Source organism: Alternaria conjuncta (genome assembly GCF_024043145.1).
Source record: "Alternaria conjuncta strain BMP 0040 chromosome Unknown scaffold_6, whole genome shotgun sequence".
Lineage (NCBI taxonomy): Eukaryota > Fungi > Ascomycota > Dothideomycetes > Pleosporales > Pleosporaceae > Alternaria > Alternaria conjuncta.
Window position 1 is genome coordinate 1,974,851 of NW_026250095.1, and position 12,701 is coordinate 1,987,551.

General features: G+C 52.5%; 7 protein-coding genes across 7 annotated transcripts; 6 read left to right on the forward strand and 1 right to left on the reverse strand.

The window, feature by feature from the left end:
- Positions 1-154: 154 nt before the first annotated feature.
- Positions 155-826, forward strand: J4E85_005074 (uncharacterized protein; the record flags this gene model as incomplete). Its single annotated transcript, XM_051469324.1, has 1 exon — positions 155-826. One exon carries the CDS (start codon positions 155-157, stop codon positions 824-826), a length of 672 nt encoding a protein of 223 aa, XP_051327539.1.
- A 1,142-nt stretch (positions 827-1,968) lies between these two features.
- J4E85_005075 (uncharacterized protein) lies at positions 1,969-2,565 on the forward strand (the record flags this gene model as incomplete). Its single annotated transcript, XM_051469325.1, has 2 exons — positions 1,969-2,386; positions 2,501-2,565. The coding sequence occupies 2 exons, from the start codon at positions 1,969-1,971 to the stop codon at positions 2,563-2,565; spliced, it is 483 nt and encodes a 160-aa protein (XP_051327540.1).
- A 274-nt stretch (positions 2,566-2,839) lies between these two features.
- J4E85_005076 (uncharacterized protein) lies at positions 2,840-4,111 on the forward strand (the record flags this gene model as incomplete). Its single annotated transcript, XM_051469326.1, has 2 exons — positions 2,840-3,341; positions 3,441-4,111. The coding sequence occupies 2 exons, from the start codon at positions 2,840-2,842 to the stop codon at positions 4,109-4,111; spliced, it is 1,173 nt and encodes a 390-aa protein (XP_051327541.1).
- Positions 4,112-4,777: 666 nt separating this feature from the next.
- J4E85_005077 (uncharacterized protein) lies at positions 4,778-6,316 on the forward strand (the record flags this gene model as incomplete). Its single annotated transcript, XM_051469327.1, has 2 exons — positions 4,778-5,833; positions 5,882-6,316. 2 exons carry the CDS (start codon positions 4,778-4,780, stop codon positions 6,314-6,316), a joined length of 1,491 nt encoding a protein of 496 aa, XP_051327542.1.
- Positions 6,317-6,713: 397 nt separating this feature from the next.
- On the forward strand, positions 6,714-8,444 carry J4E85_005078 (uncharacterized protein; the record flags this gene model as incomplete). The annotated part of the gene is made up of 1 exon (XM_051469328.1): positions 6,714-8,444. One exon carries the CDS (start codon positions 6,714-6,716, stop codon positions 8,442-8,444), a length of 1,731 nt encoding a protein of 576 aa, XP_051327543.1.
- A 719-nt stretch (positions 8,445-9,163) lies between these two features.
- On the forward strand, positions 9,164-10,148 carry J4E85_005079 (uncharacterized protein; the record flags this gene model as incomplete). The annotated part of the gene is made up of 2 exons (XM_051469329.1): positions 9,164-10,105; positions 10,131-10,148. The coding sequence occupies 2 exons, from the start codon at positions 9,164-9,166 to the stop codon at positions 10,146-10,148; spliced, it is 960 nt and encodes a 319-aa protein (XP_051327544.1).
- A 637-nt stretch (positions 10,149-10,785) lies between these two features.
- On the reverse strand, positions 10,786-12,027 carry J4E85_005080 (uncharacterized protein; the record flags this gene model as incomplete). Its single annotated transcript, XM_051469330.1, has 2 exons — positions 10,786-11,814; positions 11,863-12,027. The coding sequence occupies 2 exons, from the start codon at positions 12,025-12,027 to the stop codon at positions 10,786-10,788; spliced, it is 1,194 nt and encodes a 397-aa protein (XP_051327545.1).
- Positions 12,028-12,701: the final 674 nt, after the last annotated feature.

Genomic DNA, 12,701 nt, shown 5'->3' on the forward strand with positions numbered 1-12,701 from the left:
GCGTTGGATAACACTGTTAGATTGTTTTGACCTTTGTTGCACATTCACATACACAATGTCACATGCATTGAAGTCACTAGAAATTATATATTGCTGTCACTTTTTGAGAACCGGGTGAAATAATCTCTCTCTCTCTCCAGCGCCAGCCGTGCAAATGCCTGACCTCAATACAATGTTCGCAGGAAGTCAGTCCACATCCAAGCCGCATCGCCCAAAGAAATCCGTAAAGTTCAGCCCAGAGACAAACTTCGAGCCTGGTCGGGCTACACATCAGTGGAAGCGCAAAAGCCCCACGTACGTGGCTGGAAAGTACAGTTGCCCACCAGATGTCGGAGCCTGGCTAGACACCAGCTTAATGAGCAACGAATGGGAACAGCTTCTCAACTTTAAAGTCCACGCCATATTCCACGTCCGCAACGCAGACGAAATCGACGTCCTACACAATTCCTTCCACGCGCAAATGCGAGCAGGTCTGCCGCTGCTTCCCGGCTCCGAAACACTTCTAGGAGATCATCCGCTTGGTTTTGAGGTTTTCAAAATCTACAAGGACCTGACTGAAGGCGGCGTCGCTTTTTCTAGCCTTCCCGGAGGAGACTGGACAAGGGCGAAAGTGTTGGTTCTTTACCAGGATCAGAGGGATAAGTCTGTGACTTTCCAGTTTGTTAATGATGCGAAGGAGGATCAAGAAGCTCACGAGTGGATACTTGAGTTACAGCGGACTGTGCCTAAGAATAATGTTGGCTTGCCGAAAATGGCTAGGTTGATGAAGTGGAGGGATGATTGTTTTGTTGAGATGTGCGGGTTAGATGCGAATATGCAATTATAATTGAACCTTCGAGAAATATACGATGTTACAGTGAAAAGAGTAGAGTTGGGTGCGAAGTCAGTCGTCTGCCCACCGGATCCGGCAACGCTGTAATGAAGTCCCGCCGCAATCGTTTCAATGTAGGGCTCGTTATGCCGAAGTAGTTGCGTTGGCTGTATACAGATGGCAAAAGTCACAGTGAACGACAGCGCTCGCCCGCAGCTGACAGCGCGGACAATTAAAAAAACGACTCTTTGTTCCCAAATAACTTTCATGTACAGCCATTCCAAAACCACATACATTGTTCGTCAACACCTACCCAGTTGCAACATTGACTAGCAATGACGGCTGGAACGCCAGCAGTAAATGCCATGTTGGCAAGCTTACTCCAAGACAAACTTCAAGTAACGCAGTCCGCCTCCCCTATCCAGGACAATTACACCGGTCGCAATCGCATGGAAGAGCGACGTTTTACCGCGGAGTGCCACCCACCACTCTTTTCTGACGTTTCTCCCGGAAAAGCTCGCAACTTCGACGACACTGGGCGTCGTATCGGAGCTAAATGCGGTCATGCGCTTCACCCCAACACGGACTACGATGACGAATACTGCCCAGTATGCAGAGTTGTAGCTTATCTGAATCTACTTCGGCGCATCACTAAAGATTGGGATGGTAAAGGGGGCCCTTGGAGGCCACTGACAGGTCAGAGTACTGAGGATCGAGACGCTTACTGCCATATCTGGCACAAAAGAAGACTTGAGCTTGCACAGCTCTTGATGCGCTATGAAGAAGACGCAGAGAATGAAGGATGTTGGGAAGAGCAGCACCCGGAACAAGTTGAAGCAGCGCGGAAGACAAGCTCAGCAGGCAATGCAGTGGCCATTGCGCGTGCCATGTCGAGGTATCCTGCCAGTGTAAGGACTGGCGACATCGCAGATCCAAACTGCCGCACCAACGCTCCTACAATGTTGCCTGGAGCGACCACAAACCATCACACCCCTTCATCGAAGGCAAAAGCTCCGAAGACAAGGCGTGTCCAATTTGCGTCCGACACGAGGTTCCAAATCGCTCGGCCCCGAAAAACTTACTCGCGCAGCGCGAAGGCATATGTACCTGGAAAACACGCAGCACCCTCGTCGAGCACTCTAATCAATACTTCAAACATGACCAACGCCCGCTACAACGTTCGGCAGCTCAAGGTCATCAGGGAGTTTGATTGCCCGTGGAATATCGAGCTCGTCGACGCCATTGCTCTATCCAACCATGAGGGTATTGCAGAACTGCATCCTCGGTGGCCCGAGATCGGGGATAAGATATCGCGTATACACGATGGAAAAGACGAGGTGCCGAACGAGACGTTTATGAAAAGTCTGAGCACTGCGGATTACTTGCTCGTGAAGACTGATGAGAAAGATCAGGTCACGCATGTTATACCGTATACAACGAGAGATATTGAAGAAGTTCCAGGAGATGATGCGGAGGAGGTTCGGATGATGGAAAACAAGGGGTGGACATCGCATATAGAGATCATGTCGAAGGGATGTCGTGATGAGATCTGGGCCACATACGAATGCGCAGGAGGTGCGACTAGGACGGAAAGGAATGGGCGGAAATAGGAAGATGGCGAGCGTGTTGAGACCTCAGGCCCGAGAGGTTGAACGCCGGTACTGTATGCAAAGAACACCTGGGCCCTAGGGGGTCTTGCTGAGCCAGCTGTAACGCGGATTGATCTGAGCAACGCCCGGTTGGGTATGACGTAGACGTAGCGGCCTCGATGGAGATTGATAGACTCATCCTACAATGCATTGTTAGTGCCCTGACTCTTGGATGATTCATCGCAATGACCCAAACACATATGACTGCGCACTGTGCAAACACCCTGTTCTCAGTAGATCTTCCACTTGCCATTCGCTGTTGCGCATTCACTTCCAGAACAGTCGACGGAAACAAACTCGAGAATAAGCACGGGCTTTCTGGCAATGTTTTGCGATCCTCCAATACTCACTCATTCACATCAAAGCAACCTTCCACATCATGCCCTCTTCCTTAGCCGAGTACGTTCCCGCAGCCATTCTCTTCTCGCCTGAAGATGTGCAGCACTTCACCAAGTGGCAGGAAGAGCACGGTGTAGGCTCGCTGCCAGGTATTGTTCGGAATGCGACAGAATACTGCGAGTTTCTTGCATATCGACGCACTGACAAAGACAACAAAAAGCTCAAGCGCGGCAACACACGGACGCGTAACAGAAATCCTGCAAATATGTGCGGACATGAACTTCATCCTTCAGATATCATCACTGGCGGATATTGCCCAGTCTGCGAAGTGGAAATGTGTCTCCAGTTCCTCGATGCGCTCGGCAAGGTATTCCAGAGATGTGGCGGCCCTTGGCAGCAAGCGCGCGTTCGCAATGAGTTCGCTCTAGTCAGACAGTGTTGGCACCTGGCGCGCTATCAGTTAGTCGAGCTTGTGGAGCTTCTGGAGTACTCGCAAAAGTACGAAGAAGCTTGGGAGAAACAACATCCAGGCGACGTAGGGTGTATGTGGACGACCAACAGCTCTTCGAAAGCGATACGTAATGCCCAGATGCAAACGAAATACCCGGCTGTACTGACGCATGTCAGCTTCAGATCTGCAGTGAAGCGAAAGCTCTCGTCGTTGGATGTAGCGCGAGCGAAAGTCGCGAAGGCTCGAGTGAAGAAACACGTCACTTTCACACCGGACACCAACACCTGGACCACCCGCAGCAACGCCTGCTTCTGTCGCAGCCCGGCGCAGTGCCGAAGATATCAGCCTGGTAGACATGCTGCTCCACTCGGATTGGAGTGGATTGACACATCGCGAATGTCCTCTTCTATAGCAGATCTTCTGAACCTGAAGGTATACGCAACCTCTATCCAGGCTGAATTTGACGCCTTGGTCGACGACTCTTCTCTCAGACCCCCTAGTCGTTATCAGGGTATACTATCCCTCCACCCCGGTATACAAGCGATTTCAGCATTTGCCGACCAGTTCTTGCAAGGGGGGGAAACGGCGCGGGAGGAGATGCTCGAGATGATTAGCGTCGCCGACGCCCTTGTAGTCCTCATCGGCGAAGACGATGTGGTGTTGGACTTGCATCTCTCTGTTTCGGATGATGTAGAGGATGAGGATGGATATGGCGACGAAGAGGTGGATCAGACAAGGTGGAGCAGCTGGTCTGAGTGCGGCAATGAGGCAAAGCCTGACGTTGGTGGAGCAGCTGGTCTAGCTGCCAAATTCGCTGTTGACGACGAGAAGGCGCGGAGATGTCGGAAGATAGTTGAGTAGCATAGATGCGACACATGTTACGCTTGTAGGATGTCGAATAGTAGCATGTTGAACTGTCTAGACCTGGGATTTGTACAGCGAGTGGGCATACCAGCCGTAGCCTTCGTAGTTTCAGTTCAATGCGTGCGCTTTCAATTGTGGGTGAATGGCGTTTGATTCCCGCGGTCGAGGAGAGAAGCGGTATAAGAAGATGGGCATCGGAGGATTACTGATGCATTTCTTCATGAACCTTGCCGCTGGTGGTAGGCAGTGGTAGAGAAGAAGCTTGCGCATCGCGCCGAAAGACGCGTCAGTTTCGCGCCTGCCCAGGTGCCCAGGTGGGCTGCGCTGCCCCACCGCCTTTTCATCTTCTTTGTTAACCCTTTATTTGCCACCGCGCAATAAAAGATCCTATATGTAAATGAGCCTGCAACCTCGTGCATCAACTGAGATGTGCATGACCTCCAGGCAGACGTCAGGCCCCCGGTGTAGTGATGCGCGCTGGACGGCGGGCCGGCTACGCATGCCACGGCGCCGTTCCACCCCTCCCCAAGGGGCACAGCATCTCGTCGCAGCCTTACGCTAGGCTTGTACAGCTCTAGCAATCCGCCCAGATGCTCTGCTCGTCGCGATATAAAGCATGGCATGCGACGTGTCCGTTGAGAGCCATCCCATCTCAACACCAGAATGGCTCTCATTACGCTGCCACCGGAGCTCAAGCTAAATATAGCTGACAGCTTGGACCCGGATTCGACTCTCAATTTCGCCCTTACCTGCAAAGACCATGCGACTCTACTTAAATCCTTGTTGAGACAGCATGCACGACTACTTGCGAAATGGAAGGTCATCGACACGACCGATGCTCGTACGCTTCTCTGGGAAACCTTGAGAGACGTAATAGCAAACCCTCGACTAGGGTGGTACATCAGGGAACTCAATCTTCCAGAAAGCCGGCAATACAATTGGAATGCGAACGAGAGTTTGCGTAATTCCCACCCAAAGCATGGCGTTGTGCCATCCGAAGAAGAGAAGGCCTTGTTCATTGAGGCAGCAAGGGGGCTGCAAGATCTGTATCCGGGGTTCGGCGTAGATGAATTGAATCTGCAGAGACGATACTCTCATGCCTACAACTTTTCACCTCGCCCGTACGACACAATTGGATCTATCGAAGATCGAATTCACGCAGGCTTTGAGGATGCCATAATCGCGGTCCTTCTGCACCACCTACCTTATCTCACGACCATCAGACATTCAGAAGTGGGCATGGAAGACTGTCTGGAACTTGTTCTATGGCAGATCGCGTTAGGATACAAGAACCCGGTCATGGCACCAAAGCTTCCCCTACAACATCTCAAGACGGTCGCCGTGCGTTCTCCCCGGGACGAAGGAAGCAGCTCTCCTGACTGGGCGTGTTTTTATCTCAGTATCCCTTCGGTAAAGACGTTTGTAGGGCAAGCAATGGGTGGTTCGCCTAGCGAGGACGTCATACGCACTTTATTCCCCACAGGTGCTGCTCCGTGCTCCAACGTAGAAGAACTACTCTTCAGACGTTGTGTCTTCGATGTGGATGGCTTGGCAACCATACTCGCGAACATTCGGCATCTGAAGAAGCTAACGTACGACGGTGGTGATGCTCTGGTGTCCGAATCGAGCTGGTACGAACCAAAGAAAGTCATCCGAGCAGTTGCTACACACGCCGGCCGCTCGTTGGAAGAGCTCATGCTCAGCGAGGAGGACACGGATGTAAGTCACCAACCCCCGTCAATGTTCCGAACTGATATGAGTTGACAGAGTGAACCTCCTGAGGATGGCCCAGCGATTGTTTCTCTCCGAGAGTTCCAGAAGCTCCGTGTACTCCACTGTCAATGGCGCATGCTTCGCCCCGACATGGCAAAAGAGGGAGACCCTGAACATGACGAGCCGCTAGAACAAGGCTATTACCGAAAGGAGGATTACGAACAGATTGATGTCGACTTCGACGTAAGGACCCTTCTCCCAGAGTCCTTAGAAGAGTTTTATATGAACGGCGATTTCCACGACTATGATGAATGGGAGCACATGGAAAATACAGTCAAGGCCTCAAGCGCCTTCACGCCCCGCCTGAGTATGGATAAGACCTGTATTAAGAAAGGAGGTTATTGGAGTGATCGAATCGGTACTGCAGAGGAACCGGATGGAGCCTGGTCTCATCCGCTCGGCCGCCTTTTCGAAGGTCATCATGGTTAAACTCGACAAACTATATGTCTCATCTCATTCTCGATTGTAACAGGGGCATCAAGTTTCGGGTCTGTGCGCGCTTGCTAGGCACGCGAGAATTGCTATAGCAGTGCGCACGGCTTCTCATCGTTCATCGTAGCGGGTTCTCTTCTCCCAATGACGCACTGGAAGAATTGACCATGCGCCAAGAAACACGACGAGAACTAGGGGACTGCTGGAGCCTGGACACCCCTCTCGTATGTGTATATAAACGCGCGCTCTCCGCAGCTTTACAGAAGATCTTATACCACACCTCTACCGAGCACACTTCTACAGCGCGCGCTTCTCCTGATACCTGTACTGTCAATTATCGGCGAATATCCAGTACCCGACACCAGCATCAACTCCCCTGGAAGATAATACTACAATGGCTCCCCGAACCGTCCACACAATCGGAGGCCGCTACAAAAGCATCAAAGCTGTGGAAGATGCGCCATTCGCAGAGTTCATCTCAGTGAGAGAGACCGGGCTTAAACTCAACGTCGTCCACCCAGTCCCGGTCGCGTATCTGCGTGACCTGCAGTCTCGCGAACGCGCTGCGGTCCACAAACATGTTACCGCTGAGCTGTTTAGTAACAGCTACAAAGACGACGAATTTGTTGAAGCGGTAGAAGAAACCTTGAGTTTGTTGGAGACGGTCCAACAGGATATGGATCATGATCGCTCGACCACTGCGGACCTAACGACCACGGATACGACCAGCAACCGGACTTACCACACGGCAAGGGAGCATCAGGAGTCCCGGGGCAAACATTCCTCCATGCATGTGGAGGCTGACACCAATGTCATGAGCGGCTCAAAGTCAGGCGCCCTTGGGCGTAGCCGGAATATAAATAAATGGAAGAGTACCGTACCCCCTGGCTACCCTCCACCCCCCGTTAGTACGCCAAGCTCAGTCTTTCAGTCTGAGAGTCGTAGTGGATCGCGATCATCTAGCTCCAGCAAGATGCGAAAGCCAAGCAGACACACCGACTTCCTCAAGGACGCAAAGCTCGACGAGAAGACACGCGTTATAGTCGTGGAGCACAGCGCTGCGAGCCGCGAACTGGCGCTTCAGGAAGAGCATCTTGCCAGTCTCGAGTTGCTTGCTTTGACAGTCACCAGCTCAGCTGCGCGGCGCGATCTATACGGCGCCATTCGGAAAGCTCGCAGTGCAGTCGAGAAGGTGCGCGTCCTCGAACGCAAGTGCAAGGGCGCCTTGTCTGACTCCCGCGCGCTTGTAGTGGATGCTCTTGAGCTTGCCGATGATCTTTGGGAGACGTCAGAAGCGGATGCGGAAGAAGCATCAACCGTTTCTTCGCCAACCACGGTCCATTCGTCGACAACGGTTTCATCTCGGACAACCGGTTCTTCCCCGACACAGCGGAGCACATCCACTGCACCAACGGAACCTGAGTCTTTGGTGCCGGCCCGCTTTCCCTCTGCCTCGGAAGTTGTCTCACTGAGGCAGGAACTGCAAAAGATCGACGACAGTCTTTCCGAGTCGATGAGGACTTTGAACCAGGTCATCACTCAATCACGTTATCGAGAGGGCGTAATCGAAAGCATAGACCGCGCACGGGCATGTCTCGACAAAGTTCACATCAGAGGAGAGCGCTATTCGGGCTTGGACGACGAAAAGATACGCAAATTCGGATTTGCAACGCTTGCCATCGCTCGGACAAGGCATGTGAAAGCTATGCGCGTTCTCGATGCAGCCAAGCAAGAGCAACTACCACTGGACGGCCCTAAGCAAGCAAAAGGTAGCGGAGGAACACGAGACACCGAGCGCCAAGAGCCTTTGCGAGAGGATGAAGAGTTCGATCGGATGGTCCATCGTTTCTCGCAATTTGATTGCGGGGACTCCGAGGAGCTTCTGCGTCAGCAACAAGAGGTTCTTCAACAGGTTGCTAACTACCGTGCCGCTGAGGCGTACAACAGACGCCGTCAAATGGGTCATAGCTTGTATGACCAATTTCTGCAGGCAGGTGCACCTGAGGCTTACGGGGAGCCAACGTATTCCGAAGCGGAATTTCCGTCATCGCGGTCCCTGGAGTGGGATCAGTACTGGTATGCATGGGATTTTGGAAGTAGTTCGTCCTGGGAGGACAGGGAATAGCCGATTTCATTCAGCATACACTTTTCAGGCATGCATAATAGGTGGACGAAAAAACATATTAGCCGCATATTAGCCTTTCTCGACTGCACCATAAACCAAATTAGCGAAATGATAAAGCCCCTCATAATACATCACTTATGGGTCTGCGTGTAGGGACCTCAGATGTCGTAGAAAGGTCTAGATGCTTCCAATATCCTTACGCACGTGTGAAGTGGCTATGGTTGACTGACAGATTCCGCGTTTAATTCGCCGAAGGCGACAAAACTCAGTTTTTGGACAAGCCTCGGGACTGATGGGTCGCGACCACGGTGAAGGTGGCTGCAACGAGTTGCTTGAGAAACTGGACAGCTCACACACGTTTGATCTTTTCACTGACCGTAATCTATCTCCTATTACTGTCTTTATCTGCAGCCACTAAGGAGAGGTGAAAGCTCTCAGTTGTGAAGTTACTCGATCTGCTGATGGCGATGCGACCGCGTTCGGCCATAGCTATATAAGAGCGCCCCCTCCACCGCTATCGACGGGTTATCTCCTCCTACTTCAACTCTGGTATAGATTAAAGCTTCGAACGATATCTACAAGCTGCCCGCGAGGTACGCCGGTGTTATCAGCTCGCCGTCAAACTATCCAAAACCCACCTTCCACACCAGTCCCAAGGGCGGATTCTCGTCTCAGGCTGCTTGCAGGTCTACAAGCCCAACCTCTCCGACAACAACAACATGGCTTCTAGGAATCGCACACTTCACACCATTTACGGCCAATACCGTACTGCAGCGGCTATCAGCAGGGCAGCTAATGCCGATTACATCCCGTTGAACGGCGATCGTAACATCAATGCCGTACACCCAATTCCGATTGACTGGCTGGACGAAGAGCTATTGCCGAGCGAGCGCGATCAAGTCCGCGAACATGTTGCGTCTCTACTGAGTAGTCAGCGACGCCAAGTTCCCAGTTTCGTCGAGGCTTTACAGGGTACCATGGAGAATCTGAACACCATCAGGAATAGGGGTACAGCTACTCGCAGCATTCCCGCACGTCGATCTGGAGGCGAGACAATCGATCGTCTGGCGGACGACTTCGACACTTTGACCATGGGACAAGCGCATGGCATCAACTCACCACCACGTAACGTGCGGTTTGCAGAGACGGTTCGGACAGATCGTGTTTCCCGAGACCCTGCAATCCCTGGTCCCTATAGTCCACAGCCGTCCTCGCCGACTCCTCGAAGTATCATGCGCTCGCCCGGACATTCTCGTGCGAACTCAGCCGAAGCGATTTTGAGCCACGGAGCATTACCTCCACGCGATGCTCAATTGCCCTCGCCCACCGACGGCTACAGTGAAGAACTCGCTGCACTAGATGCACAACTCGACGAGATTTACGCGGCTCTCAACAGCCAGCGTCGCATCGAAGATAATGGGTCATTAGAGCAGCGTTTTGATAGCCTTGCGCAAGCTCGCTCCATGATTCGTCGCCTGAGAGGACTACGTCGTCTTAATCAAATGGACATTGACACGGCTCGCGCGGCTGTACAATCAGTGATGACAAGCACTGCACGAAACGACACGCAGCGCGCTGCTCTCTCGAACGCTAATAGTAGACCGGAACGCATGGGTCGCGGGCTGCCTCATCGTAATCATGAGATGCGGAGGCCACGTCCAGTAAGTGGGAGCTTCAGCAGCATAGGAGAGCGGCTACGCCTAGCGACAGTACAGCATGATCAGCGTCTGTTCGCTCATAACAACGGCATGTTTCCAGTTTGGAGTTCACCTCCCGTTGACCCTCAATATGGGGACGGCATTCAACGGCCTGACGGTACCATATACTGCTGGGGGCCTAGGGGTGGATGGCTGATGTACCATGGCCGTGATGGAGCCTGTTTTTGTGAGTAGGCGTGTGATGATGCCTAGTCTTAGGGTAGGGGCTCTGTACCTGGATAACATTCAGAGCGCAAAGGTCGGGTTAGGGAGTGCGCATTCATAGAGGGACCGAGATAGAGGCAGAACCGGAACTGCAAATCATTCAAATGTACTACATCAATGTGCTTGTTGGTCATCGAGGCGCGCACACGTGGCGGGAACGAGAGCGACGGACTAATCACATGGGCCGTGTTCAAACATTCGGTTGACGCTAGCTGCACCGAGGTCCTTCCGGCAGTGGGCTAGCCTGAACCACTCCGCGCTTGCCATCACCACACTACATACACAATGCGCATCATTGCACTCTCCTAGTCTAAATGACCAGACCGCAGTCTGCGTCAAAGGCGCACTCTATCCATTCTTACTTTCCTTATTACATGACATCTGGCACCTCGTTCGCTTTGGCATTACAGCTCCGCGCCTCATTCTCCAAGTTCCGCTTCAATAACACTCTCAGCGACCCCAGGGTAATTGTAGATGGCTAAGAACTTCAGACCAGCCTTTTCGATTATCGCTCTCCACTCCGCTTCTGTTCTCTCGCGCACAGAAAGATGTGCCAACATCATCATATCCATAGAGGTGGCGGCGATGGTGGGCTTTTCTTCTGAAAGCACAATCTCGTTCAACAGCACCCGCGAGTAGCCGGGCTTCAGCGCTGGCTTCAGGCTTTCGAGAATCCTGACGCCCTCTTCGTCTCTCCAGTCGTGGAGAATCGAGTGCAGTGAGTACGCCCTGGCTGACTGGATGGGCTGAGGGGTATAGAAGTCATGAACTTGGCTCTCAAAAGGAAGCCCCCCTTTATCGTTGATGGCCGCGATCACTGGCTCTTGATCCTGAAGAATGACTTTGCCCGGATGAGACTGGTGCTGCGCCACGAATTGCTGGACATCGTGCCCACGACCGCCGCCGACATCTACCAGAAGGGCCTCGCTGCAGCTGGAGTCAAAGCCATTGATCAGACGTTCTGCGACCGGATAGAAGCCGGGATCGAACCAATTCGCCTTGCCTGCGCGATACACCGACATGAAGTTGTCGAACTCGTCGAGACGAGGAGGCGTTGCGACCAACCATGGGAAAAAAGGTAAATCTGTTCCATGCGCATCCTGCAATGGTCCTTCTGTAGGCGAAGTGGGTAGCCTGTAACCAGTCTTCTTGAAATACTCCGGGAAGCCATTGAACGACGGTCGTGACACGTCGTAGCAAAAGTCAATGCTCTTCTGATAGTTGTCCGCTGCAAGTTCGTGGCTCAGACGGGTACCGAGGAACCTACCGTTCGAGAAAGAAACGATCTTCATTGCGATTAGGTGACGCATGATTCGTTGCAATAGAACAGGGTCAACGCTCGTCTTTTGAGCAAGGTCGCCCGGACTAACTCCGGCATCGCCTGCATCTCTTAGATGCTGGAAGAGTTTGACTTCGACAGCGAACTTGCAGTGTGCTGACAATGCCGGCTGCAGACTCATCAGTATGCTGGTAGCAGTGCAGGTTCAATCACGAACCTCGGCCCAAAAGCTTCTCTGCAGGAATTCACTGGGTATCTCGAGCGCCGCAACCAGGTCTCGACCAAGCTCGATGAGACTTTCTCGTGAGCCGAGTTGCTCGGCTTCGTAAGCTCTGCCGGCGGCCGCAACACGTTCGAGGATATTTGCCACGAGTATTGACATGTCTGGCGACGAGTGTTCGTTCTGCAATGTTTGTGAAAGGCCAGAGAAGGAAGCGCGGGGCAGCCTTCTATTGCAATCCTTCGATCCTTTCGCACGATAGCCATCGTTCGGTGCGGCTCTTGCCTTCCTATTGCGCCATGCGCCGAAGTACACATGACTCGTTTTCCCGCCCGATCGCTCAGCGCTTAGTCGTCTCCGCGATGTTTGGATCTTAGATCAGCTGCGTTGTGATACAAAGGCCTGATATCCGCAGTCTCTTTACCGTCTTTCGCTCGTCCGACCCAGTGGACCTCGGTAGTGTTCAACAACGCGAATCCCACACCCGCTGTGTTCGATCAATACATTTGGAACATCGCCTACCAAACGCTTGTCGCCTGCGTACTTGTTACATTTGCCGGCATGACGTTTCCGGAGACAGGCATCCGTCCGTGCCGCCCCGCCTGTTGTTGGCCCACTTGGTCTGGCACTAGATCCTTCGCGGATGCATGAACAGACACTCCGAGCCGCACCTGTTGAGCCATCAAGAGCCACGTTGACTTTACTAGTCACAAGGTCTAACTGAGTTAATTTTCAAGATTGGATATATTTCTCTTCTTAGAAGAGATAAACACTCTACAAAGTAAAGCTATCTAGCTTAAGATATATGGTATGGAAGTAGAAAGACTACATTTTCT